The 15,096-nt window shown below is 51.5% G+C and overlaps 1 protein-coding gene across 2 annotated transcripts in view; it reads left to right on the top strand.

Annotated features, from left to right (window-relative positions):
- Window positions 1–15,096, top strand: part of SH3PXD2B (SH3 and PX domains 2B) — a 78,228-nt gene that overhangs the window by 5,217 nt on the left and 57,915 nt on the right. For both annotated transcript variants that reach the window (XM_040603020.1, XM_040603021.1), the window contains exon 2: window positions 7,969–8,049. In XM_040603020.1, coding sequence (XP_040458954.1) covers window positions 7,969–8,049 — 81 coding nt within the window. The remainder of the gene's footprint in view (window positions 1–7,968; window positions 8,050–15,096) is intronic.

Below are 15,096 nucleotides of genomic sequence, written 5' to 3'. Positions count from 1 at the left end.
GCTGAGGAAGCAGGAGGTTAAAATGAATACTGTGAAATCTATGCAGTGGCCGTTTAGACTAGGAATGAAAGAGAGAAGAAGCAAAACCAGGATGTATGAAGCAAAGCTGAACCCAGGAAGCTGGAGTCTGCTGCGGCAAGGAGTTTCTGAGTGTCAGTGGCCTTGGGAGATCTGAGGGCTCTCTCGGCATCCTTAGTGGTGTTTTGCTGCTGTATCCTGTGGTTCTGCTGTATCTCATCCCGTTTCCTGTCAGCTGGCTGATGCTCTCCTGCTCGAGGCAGGCCACAGGCAGGGCATTTGGAGACTGTAGCCAGTACAGATTTGGACCCGTTGTGCGCCTGTCCCTGCTCTGCTGCACAGCGTTACAGAGCCAGCCAGCCCTTCCTTCCCCCTCACCTCTCGAGAGAGCTAGGGCTTAAGGGCGCACTGTTAGCTTTGTGGGTGAAAACCAACACTCAGGTGCAAACTCTCTTTTGTTTTTCTTCCCTAGTCATGTTACTTAAACCTGTTGAAAACTCTGAATGTCGCAGTTCAGTGGAAGGGCTAAATCCTGCCTAGCACGTGGCCACGGAGGTGGACGCAGCTCTGTGTGGAAAGCAGGTGCTCATACTCAATTCAGCGGTGAACTTCAGCACTGGGGCCACCCATCGCCTCTGCCTGCTTGGAGATCTGGTGACCTTGATCCCGCGCAGCTTTGCTTTGGAGGGTATCTCTATCTTCCGGCTGTTTCACATAGCAGTGGGAAATAGGAAACAAGTGAATCCATATGTTTGACCTTCATTGTGACAGAGTGAACAAGAGGGTGTGTCTGTTGTGTGTCTGAGCGGGGCTTGGTGGGTTGTCCTGGGGGTCCCCATGCTTGGCCCAGCCCCGTGTGTGTGCACTTTTCATCCCAGCAGCTTTGGCTGCCTGCTCAGGCGGTGCTGTGCCCTGCCGAGCTGTACAACAGGAGAGCGGGAAGAGCTGTCGCTCGCTGGGGTTTTAGGAGGGTGCAGTCAAAGGGATGAATCAGAGTGAGGGGAGGTGGCTGCTTCATAGTCCCGGGTGTGTGGGCAGGTTGGGTTATTTGCCGTGGTGATGAGGATATGCCTGTCCTCGTGCTGCCTGCATCCCTATTACCCAGCTCCTCCCTGCAGCCCTGACTTGTTGCTTCTGCCCTGTTCCTTTGCTAGACCAGAGGGACCACAGCAGCATCCCTTACGTGCTGCAGTTACTGCTGGGATCGCTTCTCCATGCCTTTTCCAGTGCCATCTGAACCAGCATGACTCTTCTCCCAGCTTTCCCTATCCACAGAGCAGGAGCAAGGGAGTGACAAGGTGTCTGGGGATGGAGCTGGGGGCTGGCTGTCCCTCTCCCCCTCCAAGCTTTGGTGTCCCACAGCACAAGAGCCCCTGCACTCCCCTCCCCAGCCCCGCACGCCTGCGGTGGCGAAGGCTGATGGAGAGGGGCCAAGCACAGCAGCTTGCCGCCAAGAACTTTCTTTGTTTCCAGCCACCTCCCTCCTTTTTTTTTTTTTTTTTTTTTTTCTTTTCCTCTTACAATTTCCCACTCCCTTTTCTATATTAAACCCGCTCTGGTTTGGCTCGATCTGTCAGCTGCTTCGAGTCCTTTGCCCCTTTGAATTTCTTGGTGTTCCTTTCTCGTGGCAGTGGCGGAGGCCAGGGTGCGAGGCGGTCGTGTCGCTTCCCTGTGTTTTGGGGTGTGTGTGGGAGTGCGGGTGGAATAGAGAGACTGATGCTTTCCCCCTTTGCTGATGAAAGATGCTTTAAATATGCGGAGTTTTCCACAGAGAGGTTTATTGTACATGGTCTCCCTGGACCCAAGACCACACAGGCTCAAACCCATTGGAAACAGCTCTGCAGACAGCCCTGCCTCTGCTGGAGGCTGTTATGTCTGGCTTTGCTGTAGGAGCTCTGCTGAGTGGCAGGGGACTTACACTGATGCTCGGCGGCGGCGGGTGGGCAGGGATGCGTGTCCCTGCAGCCCCATGGAGGTGTCTTTCCAAGTGACGGTGGCATTGCTTTCTGCTCTGTTCATGTGTGGCCGGTGTGGGAACGGGAGGCTGTCGGCGTGGGGATGCTTCAGGGCTGGGGAAGCTCAGGGACTGCTGCAGAGCCACCCAGGGAGGGCTGTGCCGTGCCAGGGAGGGCTGTGCCGTGCCAGGGAGGGCTGCTGCTGGGTTGTTGGCTCGCAGGGCTGTGTCTGTGTGGGTCTGCTGCTCCTGGGCTCGAGCTGGCACAGCTGGATGGTGCTGAGCTCAGGGTGGACTTGCTGCCTCATTCAGCCTCCTGCTGGGTGCCAGGCAGAGAGCTTGCAGACCAGCCAGCAGCTCCCCTCTCCCCAAAGCCTTACTTGTGGGTTTTATGTGTGCCCACCCCCCAGCCAGGATGCCTTGAAAGTCTTGGAAAACTTGGAAAAACTCCTGTGGGAGAAGAGGGGCCGAAACTAATGCTAGGTTTTCCTGCAACTTCAGTCTGCCTTTTTCCTACTCAAATTGGAGCACCAGGCTGCTTCCCAGGTTGTGTTTTGTGCCTGTCCATACTGTGTTTATGCAAGGAGTCCAACAGTGCTTCTTCTAGGAGGTCACAGCCTCGTGTTTCAAGAACGGAAAACTGTTTCTGTGTTTTGCTTTGGTTTGTTTTTTTGGTTGGGTTTTTTTTTTCCTTCTTTTTTTTTTTTTTTCTTGTATCTGTTCTTAATTCCATTGCCTCAAGTCAGCTGCTTGAATCACGTCCTCTCTCTGGCCACGTTGTTGTACGGGACAATGTGCTTTTGGGATAGGTGCAAGACTGGGGGCTTGTGAAGGACTCCAGAGCCCTTGGTCCCTTTGAGCATTGCAAGTTGCTGGGAGCCATTGCTGTCTGCAGCACTGAGGCTCTTTATCAGTCCCTGGAAAAACACTTCTGGGGTCTGACAGCTCCCAGAGCTTATGCTTGTTACTTCATTTCTTCAAGAGGAAGAAAAAAAAAAAAGAAATTAAATCTCTGGCTGCCCTTTCAGATAGAGATAATTTGCACTGGCTTCTCGTTCCCTCTGTTCTTTCAGTCTAGTCCCTGTGACTCTTAACTGCTCTGGATGTGTGTCTGAGCTGGCTCCTTCAGCCTTCCTGCTCCTCTGGTGATGCCTGATGCTGGAGCCTGCTTCCTGCCTGGGGTGCCATCCTGCCCAGGAGGGATGTCCTGGATCTCCCTCCTGCATTTGCCGGCTGTGGGTTGCCAGCCTGTTTCCCCTGGGGCTGCAGAGCCCTTACTGCCGTGTGAGCTGACTGGCAGCTCTCATTGACAGCTCTGTTAGGGTTGGCCATGTGCCATTTGCATTTCTTTTAGCAACCTGTCAGTTTTTGATGGTTCCCTTACTGAGGTTTTCAGTCCTGCTTCCCACTGGCCCGTTCTCCCTCTGAGCTGCCTCTCCAGAGATGCTGGGGAGAGGAGAGCTGTGGCAGGCACGGGGTCATGCCGGAGGGATGCCATGGGCACTGAGCTTGTGATGCCCGGCTGGGTGGGCTGCAAGATCGCCCGGGACCTGTTTTCCGTCTTTATATTTCCATTTAGAGCACTTGGCTTCTAACGTGACCAAGGAGAAACTTGGGCAGTGGTGGTCCTGATGGTAAATTTCTCAACTGGTAATTTTTTAAGTAGTTGGTATGTGACTGATGACTTGTAACGTAGGGAGTTTGGGGAGCCCAGTCCCGGCGGCGCCTGTCAGAGTTCAGGCTTTTGCATCTGCCGGCTTCCATTTTCCGTGAGGGATCTGCCCGCTCCTGCCCTGCAGGGGACAGGAGCACAGAGGGTGTTTGGCATTGGTGTGAAGTGCTCCTCCTCCAGCATTGGGTTAGATCCACCTGCACCTCCAAAACTGTCCCTGTGGCCTCTGTGTCCCCCCGGGGGTAGAGGACAGGTCTTGTTTCATTGCTTTGGTCTTTGCTGAGGCTCTGACAAGGTTGTCCTGCCGGGAACGTCTCCTGCTCCATAACATGGGCTTGCCACAGCATGGGACTGTGGTTTCGCGGCGTGAGGGCAGGGGAGATGGTGATGGGGAGAGGGGTGATGGGGAGCTGAGGGTGTGTGTGTGGGCCTGTCAATCCTGAAAGCAGGATTTTGGGTGTATTTGAGTGACCCTGAAAGCTCAGTACCTCTCCTCTTGCCTTGATCTAGTAGGACCAACGCCGTGAGCTGCATCTCGGGGATCTCAGAAGCGTGGGCTTGAATTTCAGCTTTGCTCCCCTGGGCTGAAGCTGAGGGGGGTTCAGCCCCAGTGATTTCTGCTTCTTCCACAGCTCACCTTGGCCTGTTGCCTTCAGGCATCATACCTAGCTGTGGGGTTGGACGTGGTGCCTGTGCGGCAGCGTCGGCTGGAGCAGGGTGAGAGATGAAGGCTCTTGGGGCTGGCGCTGGGGCAGGGAAGGCGTCCTCCCGCGAGGGAGGGAGGGATGGATGGGAGCCACTGGTTCCCGGGTTTCACCGAGTCAGCTCGTTCCTCCCCGTGGTGCAGACCCTGCCACTGGCCCGAGGAGGACTGTAGATATTTAGATAGCTCTGCCTGTTGGTTTTGGCCAGGCGCCCAGCGCACGTGATGGGGTTACAGAGCCCCCCTTCTGCGTCTGGGGCCGCCTGCCGTTCCCTGTGGTCTGCTGGGCTCTCCCCACCCCTCGAGCAAGCAGCGGGGTGGGATCCAAGCGCAGCGGTGGCAGAGCCCCTGTGCCCAGCGGTGCTGCCCGTGGGTGCACGTCCCCAGGGCAGCACCAGCTGTGGCCCCGGGATGCCGCCTCACTCTTTCCGTGGAAAAGGCCTGCTGGTGGTTTCTGTGTTACTTGTTTGAAGGACTGTAGAAACTGGAGCTGGAGAAGACCCATGAAGTAACTGTTTCCACATGTCGTCACCCACACAGCCAGGCTGGGAAGAAGCCTGTCCTCAGAGCAGCCTCTGTAGGACCAAGGGATGTGGGACCAGCTGATGGCGTGGCTCCTTACTGGGGCAAAACTGGGTTTGTTTGGGCTGCTGCTCCGTGGTGTCTGCTCCTGGCAGGACATGGTGCAGTGCCAGACTGGAAGGGGAAACTTCAGATCAAGTGCAGTGTCTTCAAAACTGTCTTGGTCATTGAAAGTGTCTTCCAAAAGCACCTGAGAAAGGAGTGGGTGGGTGCCTGTAGCAGCTTGGTGGCGCATCGTCTCCAGTCCCTGTGACACAACCATTGGGTGGCTGACTGCACTGTTTGTACCTTTCAAAATCCGCACTTTTGTTGTTAGTTGAGGAGAGCACCTGAGTTGTGTTTTCTGATGTCTTTTTTGATCCCCAGGATGGCGGGGGCTGGATTAGGTATTGGCAGAGATCAAGATCAGTGATGGTTTTGGCCAAGAGAATACTGTGGTGGGATGGGGCCATCGGAGCGAAGGACAAGGGATGTTCACAAGGAAAGAGGAAGCCAGCTTTGCTGAGACAGTGTTTTTATAGGTACTAAGGAGCTTCCGTTCCTATGGGCTTCCCCATCTTTTCTGCTTTCCACAAGTAGGTGAGGAGACACCCCCAGAGACTTTTCTGCTGTCCAAACGGGATGAGCAAGAAACTGTTACCCAGACTCCCGGGAGATCCACATTTCAGCAAAATTAGGAGTGAGCTCATTGATTGGGGGAAATGCTCCTTCCCCCAGTTGCAAAGGGTATAATAACGCGTGTTGTGCCCTCAAACCTCATGGCTTTATTGCCCTTAAGAGCTTTGAATTCATTTTGGCTTGAACAAATCCACATCCTGATTAAAATCCCAGTCTAATAAGCTGTTGACTCCAAATAAAGGCAGGATAGGAATGAACAATGAAGAAAAGTTGGCTCTTCCTCCTGCCCCAGTGGAAGGCTTTCTCCAGGCAGGCAGCCAGCAGTGATATAACCCTGTAAAGTGCTATAGACTGGTAAGAAAGCTGGGATATCGGCTGAGCTTCCATCCAGAATGAGCTCATGCTGGCCTGCCGGCAAGTCCTGGGGTGAGGGTAAAGGCAGCTTGGATGCTTACTTAGTGTCAAGTTAACGCTTAGTTTGCTGATGACGTGATGACGACCGCATGGATGCTGTCAGACCCTTCAGAGGCCGCATCATGCAACTTTAACAATTTTCCTTGCAAACTGTGGTCAGCCAAGTTGTCCCTGACCTGTTGAGCTCTAGAAGCATGTTCTGGAATGGGAACGGCACCTGACCCAATGCAGAGTACCTGACAAGCCACGTTTGGTGCTAAGCAAGCACCGTGTTGGGGTCTCCCTTGCAGAAAATCATGGTCCATCCAGGTCCGCCCAGCTGCTACAGATGCTCCTGCGGGAGCCCTCCTTTTTTCTGGTGCTAATATGCAGACAGCATATTAGCTTTCCGCTCAAAAAAAAAAAAAAAAAAAAATTTGTGAATGGAGAGGGTTGTGGTTAGGTGAATAAAGGCCTGTGAGGTGATGCTGAGCAATTTGGATTTTGTCTGGAGATGGTAGTGGTGCCTGTGACACCCAGCTGGCTCACCGCGAGTCAGCAAAGCAGTCGCAGCTGTGTTTGGGCTGATCATCTGGTTGAAGAAACGTGGTCATTTCATTGCTGGGTTGAAAGTACTGAAGTACTTTATTTTAGCAATAAGAACTTGTTGCCTCTTTTTCCGTCTTATTTTGGAAGTGATTCCACTGGGAAGAGTTTGTTGTTCCTCAGGAGTCTCCTCACCTTGGCTGGTCATGCTGCATCAGCCCTCTGGGCAGCAGAGTGAGTTTTTGATTAGATTTTTTAGTACAGCTTTTGAGTAGGTTTGATGAGCTCAGATGATTTAGTGCTGTGCTATCTATTTGAATCTCCTGGTGTTTGAGTTTCGGTATTAGGCTGGGATGTTGGTCACATTCCAGCATCTGGAAAAATATGTATCTCTGTGGGAAACCTTGTGAAACTCTTAAGGGATTCTGTTCTAAATACCAAAACATCAGCATCCTGAGAGCCTTCACGCTTCATGATGTTAGCTGAAGTTCTAGCACGTCCGTTTACTTGAGCTTCTGAATGTTTTGTTCCTGCTTCAGCGAATAGATACTTGAATTTCTGGTGGAAATAAGCAGGACCTGAGAGTTAGAATAAAAAATGAGCCTGCCCTCATTCTGCTTAGTCAATCTGTTATCCATTAGTGAAGGCTGAGATTTGCATCACTTGAGTGTTAGGCTGGCATCTTGTCAAGGGTGATCTTTGGTTTCTGTGAAAAAGGAGCGAGGACATTAGATAAGTAATTGCCCAATTCTGTTATTTGCTTGTTGCCTTTCATGGAAGAATAAAAAAACTGGGCTGGTTTGTTGTTTGTTTTTGGTTTTTTCTTTTCTTTTTGCATTAATCACCAGTAAAAGCCTGGTCCTATGGTCTGTGAATAACCTGCAATTACTAGGATTGATTGTGTAGTATTTTAAGGAACAGGAGGGTGAATTGCACCCCAGCAAGTTCAAATAAACAAATCCTCGGAGCTACTTATGGCAAAACAGATGGATTTTCGAACCTTGTGGGTTTGAGTTCTTGCAAGCCCCAGCCCTGGGACCCAGGCTGGTGGTGGCATGTGGCACAGCACGCTGGGGGCTGCACGTTTGGGATCTGGACATCAAACTTTATGCTGCAACCATAGATGGGATGGCCAAGGCATAGTTATTAACTGGTAACGTGCCTGTCTCAAGAGACTTTAACTGTGGTTTTATATAGAAGTGCCCTTTCACATTCGATGTACGCACCAATTTAGGGATAGGGAGCTGTCTTAATTCACAACTAGCAATAAGCATTTAGTAGACAATTAAGCTGCAGCAGTGGAGCTTAATAGTTTAAGCTTACATATATTCTAGTATTGCTGAAATGACTTTTAAGTGTTCCCATGAACTTCCCTGGTTGACGGCCAGGCGTGGGGGCTGCGTGGGCTGCTTTAGCAAAGCTTGGGTTCTAGTGCAGGTTGTTGGGTCACTCCTCTCTGATTTCCTCCTCTGTTCCCTGCAGGTGTACATTATCAAAGTCACCTGGTCCAATGGGTCCACAGAAGTCATATACCGACGGTACAGCAAGTTCTTTGACCTGCAGGTAAGCATTTCACTAGTTCTTGGGGTTTGGATTTTGGAGGGTTGAAAGCTGTGGTCCTTTGAGAAATGTGGTTTCTGCCTTACACTAAGCATGCCTTTCGTAATCTAACAGAAAATGTTTTGATTTGAGGAAACTTAAATGCAATTTTGGACATCCATGAGAAAGCAAGAACAAAGCAACCCCAAAAGCTGGACTCCACTCCAGTGCCTCTTGTGCATCTGTGGGGACAGCCTGGGTCTTCTGCATGTCCTGGTGTCGAAGTTCTGCTGTCACTCCTTGGCCTAAGTGCATGCAGGGCTGTGTAGATGTGTTCGAATTGCTGCAGCAGAAATCTGTGCTGGGGTGTTTGTTGGGGTGTTTTGTTTGCTTTGGGGGGGGAAATTTTGTTCAAGTTCGGCCTGACCTCCATTCCTGCAGAGCTAATACCATGCCTTTCCCAGCTGCTATCACAGCAAAACGGGGCTGTGACTGGAAAGCGCTGATTTCCCTGGGTCCGTGTCCCACTGCTGGTGTTTTGGGGAGCCGGCGCTGGGGGGATGCCCGCTGCCCAGGGCGGTGTACTGCCAGCCCAGAGGGCAGCTGACAGCAGCTGCTTTAGCCATTACCTCCTGGTGCAGGGGGGAGTCAGGAAGAAAATGGAGCTGGGAGAGAGGGAGGAGGCTGGAAAGGCAATTGGGACAGGCTGGGTTGCAGAAAACCGAAGCTGGTGTTCTGCACAAGCAGGCAAAGGGTGTTTTCCACCCCCTCCTGAGTGGAGATGAGCCAAGGGGTCTGGCTGAGCTTTGTGAGCCAAAACACAAACCGAGCTGCTGGAACAGGCTCTGTGCAGATGAGAAAAGAAAATGCATTAAGTGATCTATGGACCAGCAGCAGCTGCCAGAAGAGTCATTGGCATGTCCATGTCCCTCCTGGCCTGTGCATGGGACTGGGAGAGGAGATGGGCGCCTTCTGCCTCCACCGACCTGCTCACGTGAAGTTTTGAGCATGGCTATACGCCTTACATGAAAGGGTGCTGTGGTTGCTCAGGAATGAGGATGCCTTTTCTGAAATCACTGTATCCAGAGACAAATACACTGCTAAAATTACAGTGCATCGGGGCCTGCCCGGGGAAGCAAGCCCATGGGAACCCAGATGGCTTTCCCAGGTTCAGCTGGTCATCTGGCTTCAGGTCAGCCTGCGAAGCCTGGGATGGTGCGAGACGGCTGCTCACCTTGCTGGTGTCCTGCCCCCTGCCTGATAAGTCCCCTCGTGCAGAGCCGTGGCCACGCTGAGTAAGCCCTGGCCGACCATTGGCAAGACCCTGGGTGTCCTTACCCTGTCCCTTGCTGCTGTCCCGCAGCATCGTGCTGGGCAAGGGTGGCACGGGCGGCTGGTGCAGGCAGGGGTTAAGCTGTGTGCAGTTGCTTGTGTAACCAAGGAAATATTAAAGTAAATAAACAGGGAACAGCTGTTGGGCAGCAGCCAGGGCTGGAAGGAAACCCAGCTCAGCGCTTCCTTCTCCGCAGCATCTCGTCTTCGCTGGTGCTCCAAGGTGGTGGCCAAGCTCATGCTGCCTTTGCTGCAAGGGGGCACAGTCTTTTGGGGTTTATATGGCATAAAGCGGTGCCTCCAGCTGTGCTGTTTCCCTGGGCTGCCTTGCTCCTCATGGGGAAGGACAGGTAGGGAGATAGCAGCTGTCTGCCTTCTCTTCCTCTCCTTCCATCTTGGCTGAAGCTGTGCATGCTTCTAGATGGAAAGGGTTGTCACTGGAGGCTGTTTGGAGCCAGAGACTCAAACTGGCTCTGCAGAACACCCTGGAGCACCTTTAGAAGCAGAAGTGCTTGATGGTGCCTTGGCCTAAGTGCACGCAGGGCTGTGCAGATGTGTTTGAATTGCTGCAGCAGAAATCGGCGCTTGATTGACCATCATGGTGCAGATGGGCAAGTTTAAAGCAAATATCTCCCCCTTCATTTTTCCTTGCAGCTTTTTCTAAAAAAAAAAAAAAAAAGTAACCACTCCTTTTTGGCTGTGTTGAAAGAATGAATGAAATTGTGGTTTTTCCCTTCCTTCCCCCTTATCACACATGCTTCCTGGTGTCCTTATTTTAAACTTGCGGTGCAGTACAGTGGAAATTGGATTGAAAGGCGAGGAGTGAAACAGATCCTCTTAGCACAGTGGAAAAAAATGCTCTAGGTAGGCTTGGTAGCAGTGACTCTTGCTGTTGCTGGAGGCCTTTATTATATGACTGTTGGATGATTCTATGCCAATTTTAGCTCTTTAGGCAGAAATTTTCCATGCTGGAAATTATTCATGCTTCTGGTTATTAAAAACAAACAAAACAAACCAAAAAAAAAACAACAAAAAACCAAAGCAGAAAACAACCCCCCCAAAAAATAACTGATTGGCTAAAGTGGTTCGGCTGCTTCTGAAAGCATAGTAAGAGGGGAAAAATATTTTTCTTCGGTCCAGTTCTGATGACCTTTTTGATGCATTGGAGGAAGAATTGGAAACTTGAGTTGCAGGTGATCCCTGTGTCAAGAATCTGTCTTTCATGTTATCCAGTGAAAATCCATCCAGTTGTTTGTACTTATGGCCTTGAGCAATCACAGTACATGCATGTTTGGGTAGAGATATTTGTTAATTTAATATCTGTGTTCCCAGTGATTCTGGCTGTACTTTCCATGCTCCTGCCAGAAGCTGAGCAGGGTTTTGTTTTTTCCATAGCAGCTCTGGCTACCTTTGGGTGAAGGTTGGTTCACCCTCTTTTGCTGCCACTAACCCTCTTGTTAAGCCCAGGATGGAGGACAAGGAAACCATTTGATCCAAGTAGGAGAGAGGGGAAGAAATTCTCAGGGCAGGAGCGAGGGCTGGTGGGGGCTGGCTCCCAGGCTGATGTGATGCTGCAGCTCAGAGCAGCCCAGGCACAGTTGTGTGAGTGGTTGGGGATTTTCCCCTGATATTCCCTGTGGCGCCACAGCTGAATCACTTGTCACCTTCTATTGTGGCCAAACAATTATTTTAGGAGTAAGGCCAAGTAAAACACATGCACGCTTACTACTGACAGCCTCGCCAGCTAGCCTGCTCCCACTGCAGCTGGAGGGCAAAGTGTCCTTCCCTCCCTGGCCAGGCAGAAATGACACTCAACACAAACCACAACCTCAGCTGAAACAGGGGTGAAGCCTAGAGTTTGCCCAGTGCTGGTCTCTGCCTCCACCTGGATGCAGAGATGTCAGGCAGCCGCGTTCCCTGTACTGGAACGGGCAATGTGAAAAGCCACCTTGCTGGTCGCAGTACTGCTGCAGGCTGTGCTGTTATCAGCTGGCCAGTGTTCAAGGTTTTCTCTGAAAACTCTGAGCTTCCAGAGCTCTTCCCTTTGGCTGTCATTGGTACCCGAGGCTGGCTCTCTTCTGCAAAAGTCCCACTTTACAGCTCATCTCTGTAGCAGCCTTTTGAAGCCCTACCCTGCTCTTCTCTTCCAAGGGTGGCAAGACCTCCTCTTTTTGTCCAGTTCCACACCGTGGGGCCACGTGCAGTCACACAGGAGATTGTCACCTCATCTCTAAGGGCTGGTGACTGACTGTTGTTCCGCAATTCAGCTCATGTGTCCCAGCATGAGGCAGAGGCTGCTTCCTCCTGGTCTCCATCCAGCGTTTTGAGCAGATGAAGTGGTGTCCCTCATCCTTGGAGAAGCGCACAGGTCATGCCCTTTCCTGCTCTGGGGCCATCAGAGGAAGGCTTGGTGTACTATGCCAGCTGGTGGAATTGGGAAGGGAATACCTCCACCTCCTATACACTGCTCGTTGCAGGAGGAAGCCTTTCAGCCACCTAGGCAGCGCTCAGGTGCATTTTTGCTGTGTAGATCCTCTGTGCTCAGGTTCCTACCACCTCTCCTTGCTTTGTCCATAGATGTTTTCCATCACAAGGTGGTGTACATAAGAGCAACCTTTTAGGGATTAAAAACCAAACCCCTAGATGAAATTGTAATTCTGGAGTTTGAAACCCTGGGTAACTGATTTGTAGTAAATTTGTAACTACAAATACTGAACTCAGTTCTGCATGAATTTATTGGCTAGAGGAATGATTTTCTTCTAATAAGACTGAGGCTCTTTTGTGAAACACTCAGTGTGCCAGATGTGAGCTATTGGGAGCAGATGGATGCTGTTCCTAAGAAATAAAGGCAGGGAGATTGGTGCTTGCTTGGATGCCAGTTGTATTCTGGACACTAATTGGGGCTGGCAGGTACACTGGAAATGTTGGCTGGCATGGAAGTTGGTAATCAGATATATGAGTGGCTTTCTCCAGTGGACAGAGATAGAGGATCAGGGTCCTGCGGGCCTGAGAGATGCTTCCAGCCCTGCCAGCGAGGGAAGAGCCATGCAGTGACTGTAGGGCTCCGCTGGATCACATTGGATGTATCACTTGGGAGGAGGTTAACAAGGCTCTTGGAAGGGTTCTCTTGAAACCATTGGCTGTAAGAAGCGACACTGTTGGTTAGAGAACAGATACTGGCTTGTATTTTGTGTTTTTTTGTGGAAACCCCCAAAAAGAAACATTTTTTCCCTGCTCTGTAATTATGAGCTCATCAGCCACGATGGGAGTTATTGCAAGTCTTCATGTGACCAAGAGCCACTGTTGTCTCGCTGTGTTCCTAAAACGTCCTTACATCCAAACCTGACCCTTTACAGCTTTCCCACTATTACCAGAGCCCTGAGCTTTCCCTGGGCAGGAGCCCCACTCGTGTCCCCTGCCTCCTCTGCCTCTCGGCTGCAGCCGCTCTCTCCCCGGTCGGGAGCCTGTGCCTGGCTCTTTTCTGTCCTGTCCTGCTTTGTGTCCTGGACAGCAAGGCTTGTGACTCCACAGCCGGTTGGATCCCGTCGGTCACAAAGTGAGCTGCTTGCAAGCTGTGATGGAGCCAGGTCTCAAAATTCCCTCTTGGAGCAGGCTTTGCCATTCATGGCATGTCCTGCCTTCTCGCCACTGAAGCAATAGCTTCTCCTCTGGCAGGGAGCTGCAAGCCCTTAAAAATCAAATTGCCATTCAGGGGTGTCTTCCTTGGGGACAGGTTACCCCAGGGCTTTTCCCCTTGCAGTCAGCAACTTTCCCTTCAGCCCTTGTCCTAGCTGAAGGCTGTAGGAGAAGGTGATGCTGCATAGCTGCTCCTCTGCACAAAGGTTTAATTTTGAGCCCAGGGATGGAGACATGATGTAGGCTGGTGTGAGCGTGCTTGTTGCATGATTCAGAGACAGAAGAATTGAAAATGTTAAGCGACCTGAAAAATGGCTCTGGCTCTCTCCCCGACTCCTTTCTGCATGTGCATTGAGTGTGTTTCCCAGTCCTCTCATTTGTCCATATGTTTAACAAATCCTTCAGGTTCTTAGCTGGAAACTTTCAGCTTTGACCCACCTGGAGCAGTGTCATCTTGGAGCGAGTCCTGCAGCCTTTAGGCCAACAGCTTTGTGTGTAACACACACACACTCTCTCACACGCACAAAAAAGGCTGTTGAAGTGGTGCCTGCTTTTATGAGAAAATTGGCAGGAGGCAATGGTCTGTGCATGTTGTCTTGACATGGGAGACAGATTAGCCCTTCTGGAGGGGGTTCTCCCCTGTTGTGTACATGCAGCCACCCGGCAAAGATGAGGAGGGGGATAAGGTCAGTATCTTAGTAATTCAGGCTGTTTTTAAATAAAAGGCTACATCAAAACAGGCTCAGAAGGCACTAGCTGGCACGCAGGGAGGAATTGTTCTCATTAGGCTGTTTCAGGCAGTTGGACTCTTGAAAAATTAAAATGAGCCTTGTGCGTTGCTTCCAGTACTGCGAGCCCTGTGCTCGACTTCTTCCACCTGCACCGCTCCTCCTCCTCTTCTGCTCTTTAAGCTGGGCTCCTGGCAGGGCACGGGTTTGCAAAGGTGGAATAAGTGTTATCTTAATTCTCCAAATGTGGAAAGCAAGAGGCGAGTGTCCTGAGTAATGTCCCCTGAGCAGCACGAGGCTCCTTCAGGTGGGAACGCAAGCCGAGGCACTGCACGGTTCACCCCTCTTCTGGGTTCTGCCTGGTCCCGGCGGCCTCTTTGATGAAAAAAGCCCTAAGGCAGCTCGGCTGTGCTGCGGCTGCGCGAGATGGACGTCTTTTTGTGTCCAGGGATTGTAAACAGGGCTCTTTCGATAGCTATTTCGTAACAGGAATCTTATTTCAACACTTGGGGGATTTCTTTTTTTCTCCAGGGTTTATAGAGTTCAGCAAAATTCTGTGCAGTTGCGTGTGCAATGTACTTCATGGTTTCACCCCGCCACAAAAATAAATAACCGGGATCTTGCTCGTAGGCAGCTGGATCGTGAAAGGCAGGCCCTTGCGTGAGCTTCCCCACAGCTTCCTACAGTGAGGTTCCTGCTACAAAGCACCAGCAACTATATTTTCTTCCGTGCCCAGACTGCACGGAGAGCCCTGAGCTGCTATTTTTCCAGCAGCGCATCTAAGATCTTCACCATTCTCCTCCCCTCCTCTCTCCTTCCGCAGAGAACATGTACAGTCCAATGCACTTCAGCCTAGTTAAAAGTTGGCTCCTTAATTTTTTCTGTCTCCAAATGTCTCCCATTTATAGCTTTCCAGCATTTGGCAGCCGGGAGCCAGTGTGTTCCCGTGCATGCTAGCGCCAAGGCAGGTCAGTGGAGTTATAATTGGCTCTAGCTGGCACCCTGACTAGCTGCTGCGCTCTGTGCCTGCCAGCCGAGCGGGGCTGCGAGCTGCTGGAAGCTGTGCCTGCCCTGGGAAGCAGCAGCCCGTCCTGCCGGAGAGCCGGTGGTGGATGGAAGTTCCCAGGGCCAGCACGCACCTGGGGCGGCTGCAGCAGCACTGGGCAGCGCGCGTCTGCGGCGGAAAAAAATTTCAATTCTCACAGCGAAAGCCTTTCTCCAGCAGCTGCTGGGAACAGCACGCTGATTTTTGGGTTATTCCAAGCTGGTGGCTAGCATTTGCCCTTTCAGTTTTGTTCCAAGCGTGCAGCTCCGCAGGCTGTGTCTGCACCCTCGCCAGGTTTCTGCAGTCCTCCCCCTTGCCTCCAGAGCAGTT

This window comes from Falco naumanni, chromosome 8 (assembly GCF_017639655.2).
Source record: "Falco naumanni isolate bFalNau1 chromosome 8, bFalNau1.pat, whole genome shotgun sequence".
Classification (NCBI taxonomy): domain Eukaryota; kingdom Metazoa; phylum Chordata; class Aves; order Falconiformes; family Falconidae; genus Falco; species Falco naumanni.
The sequence above is the reverse complement of the archived record's forward strand: the minus strand, read 5'-3'. Positions and strand labels throughout refer to the sequence as shown.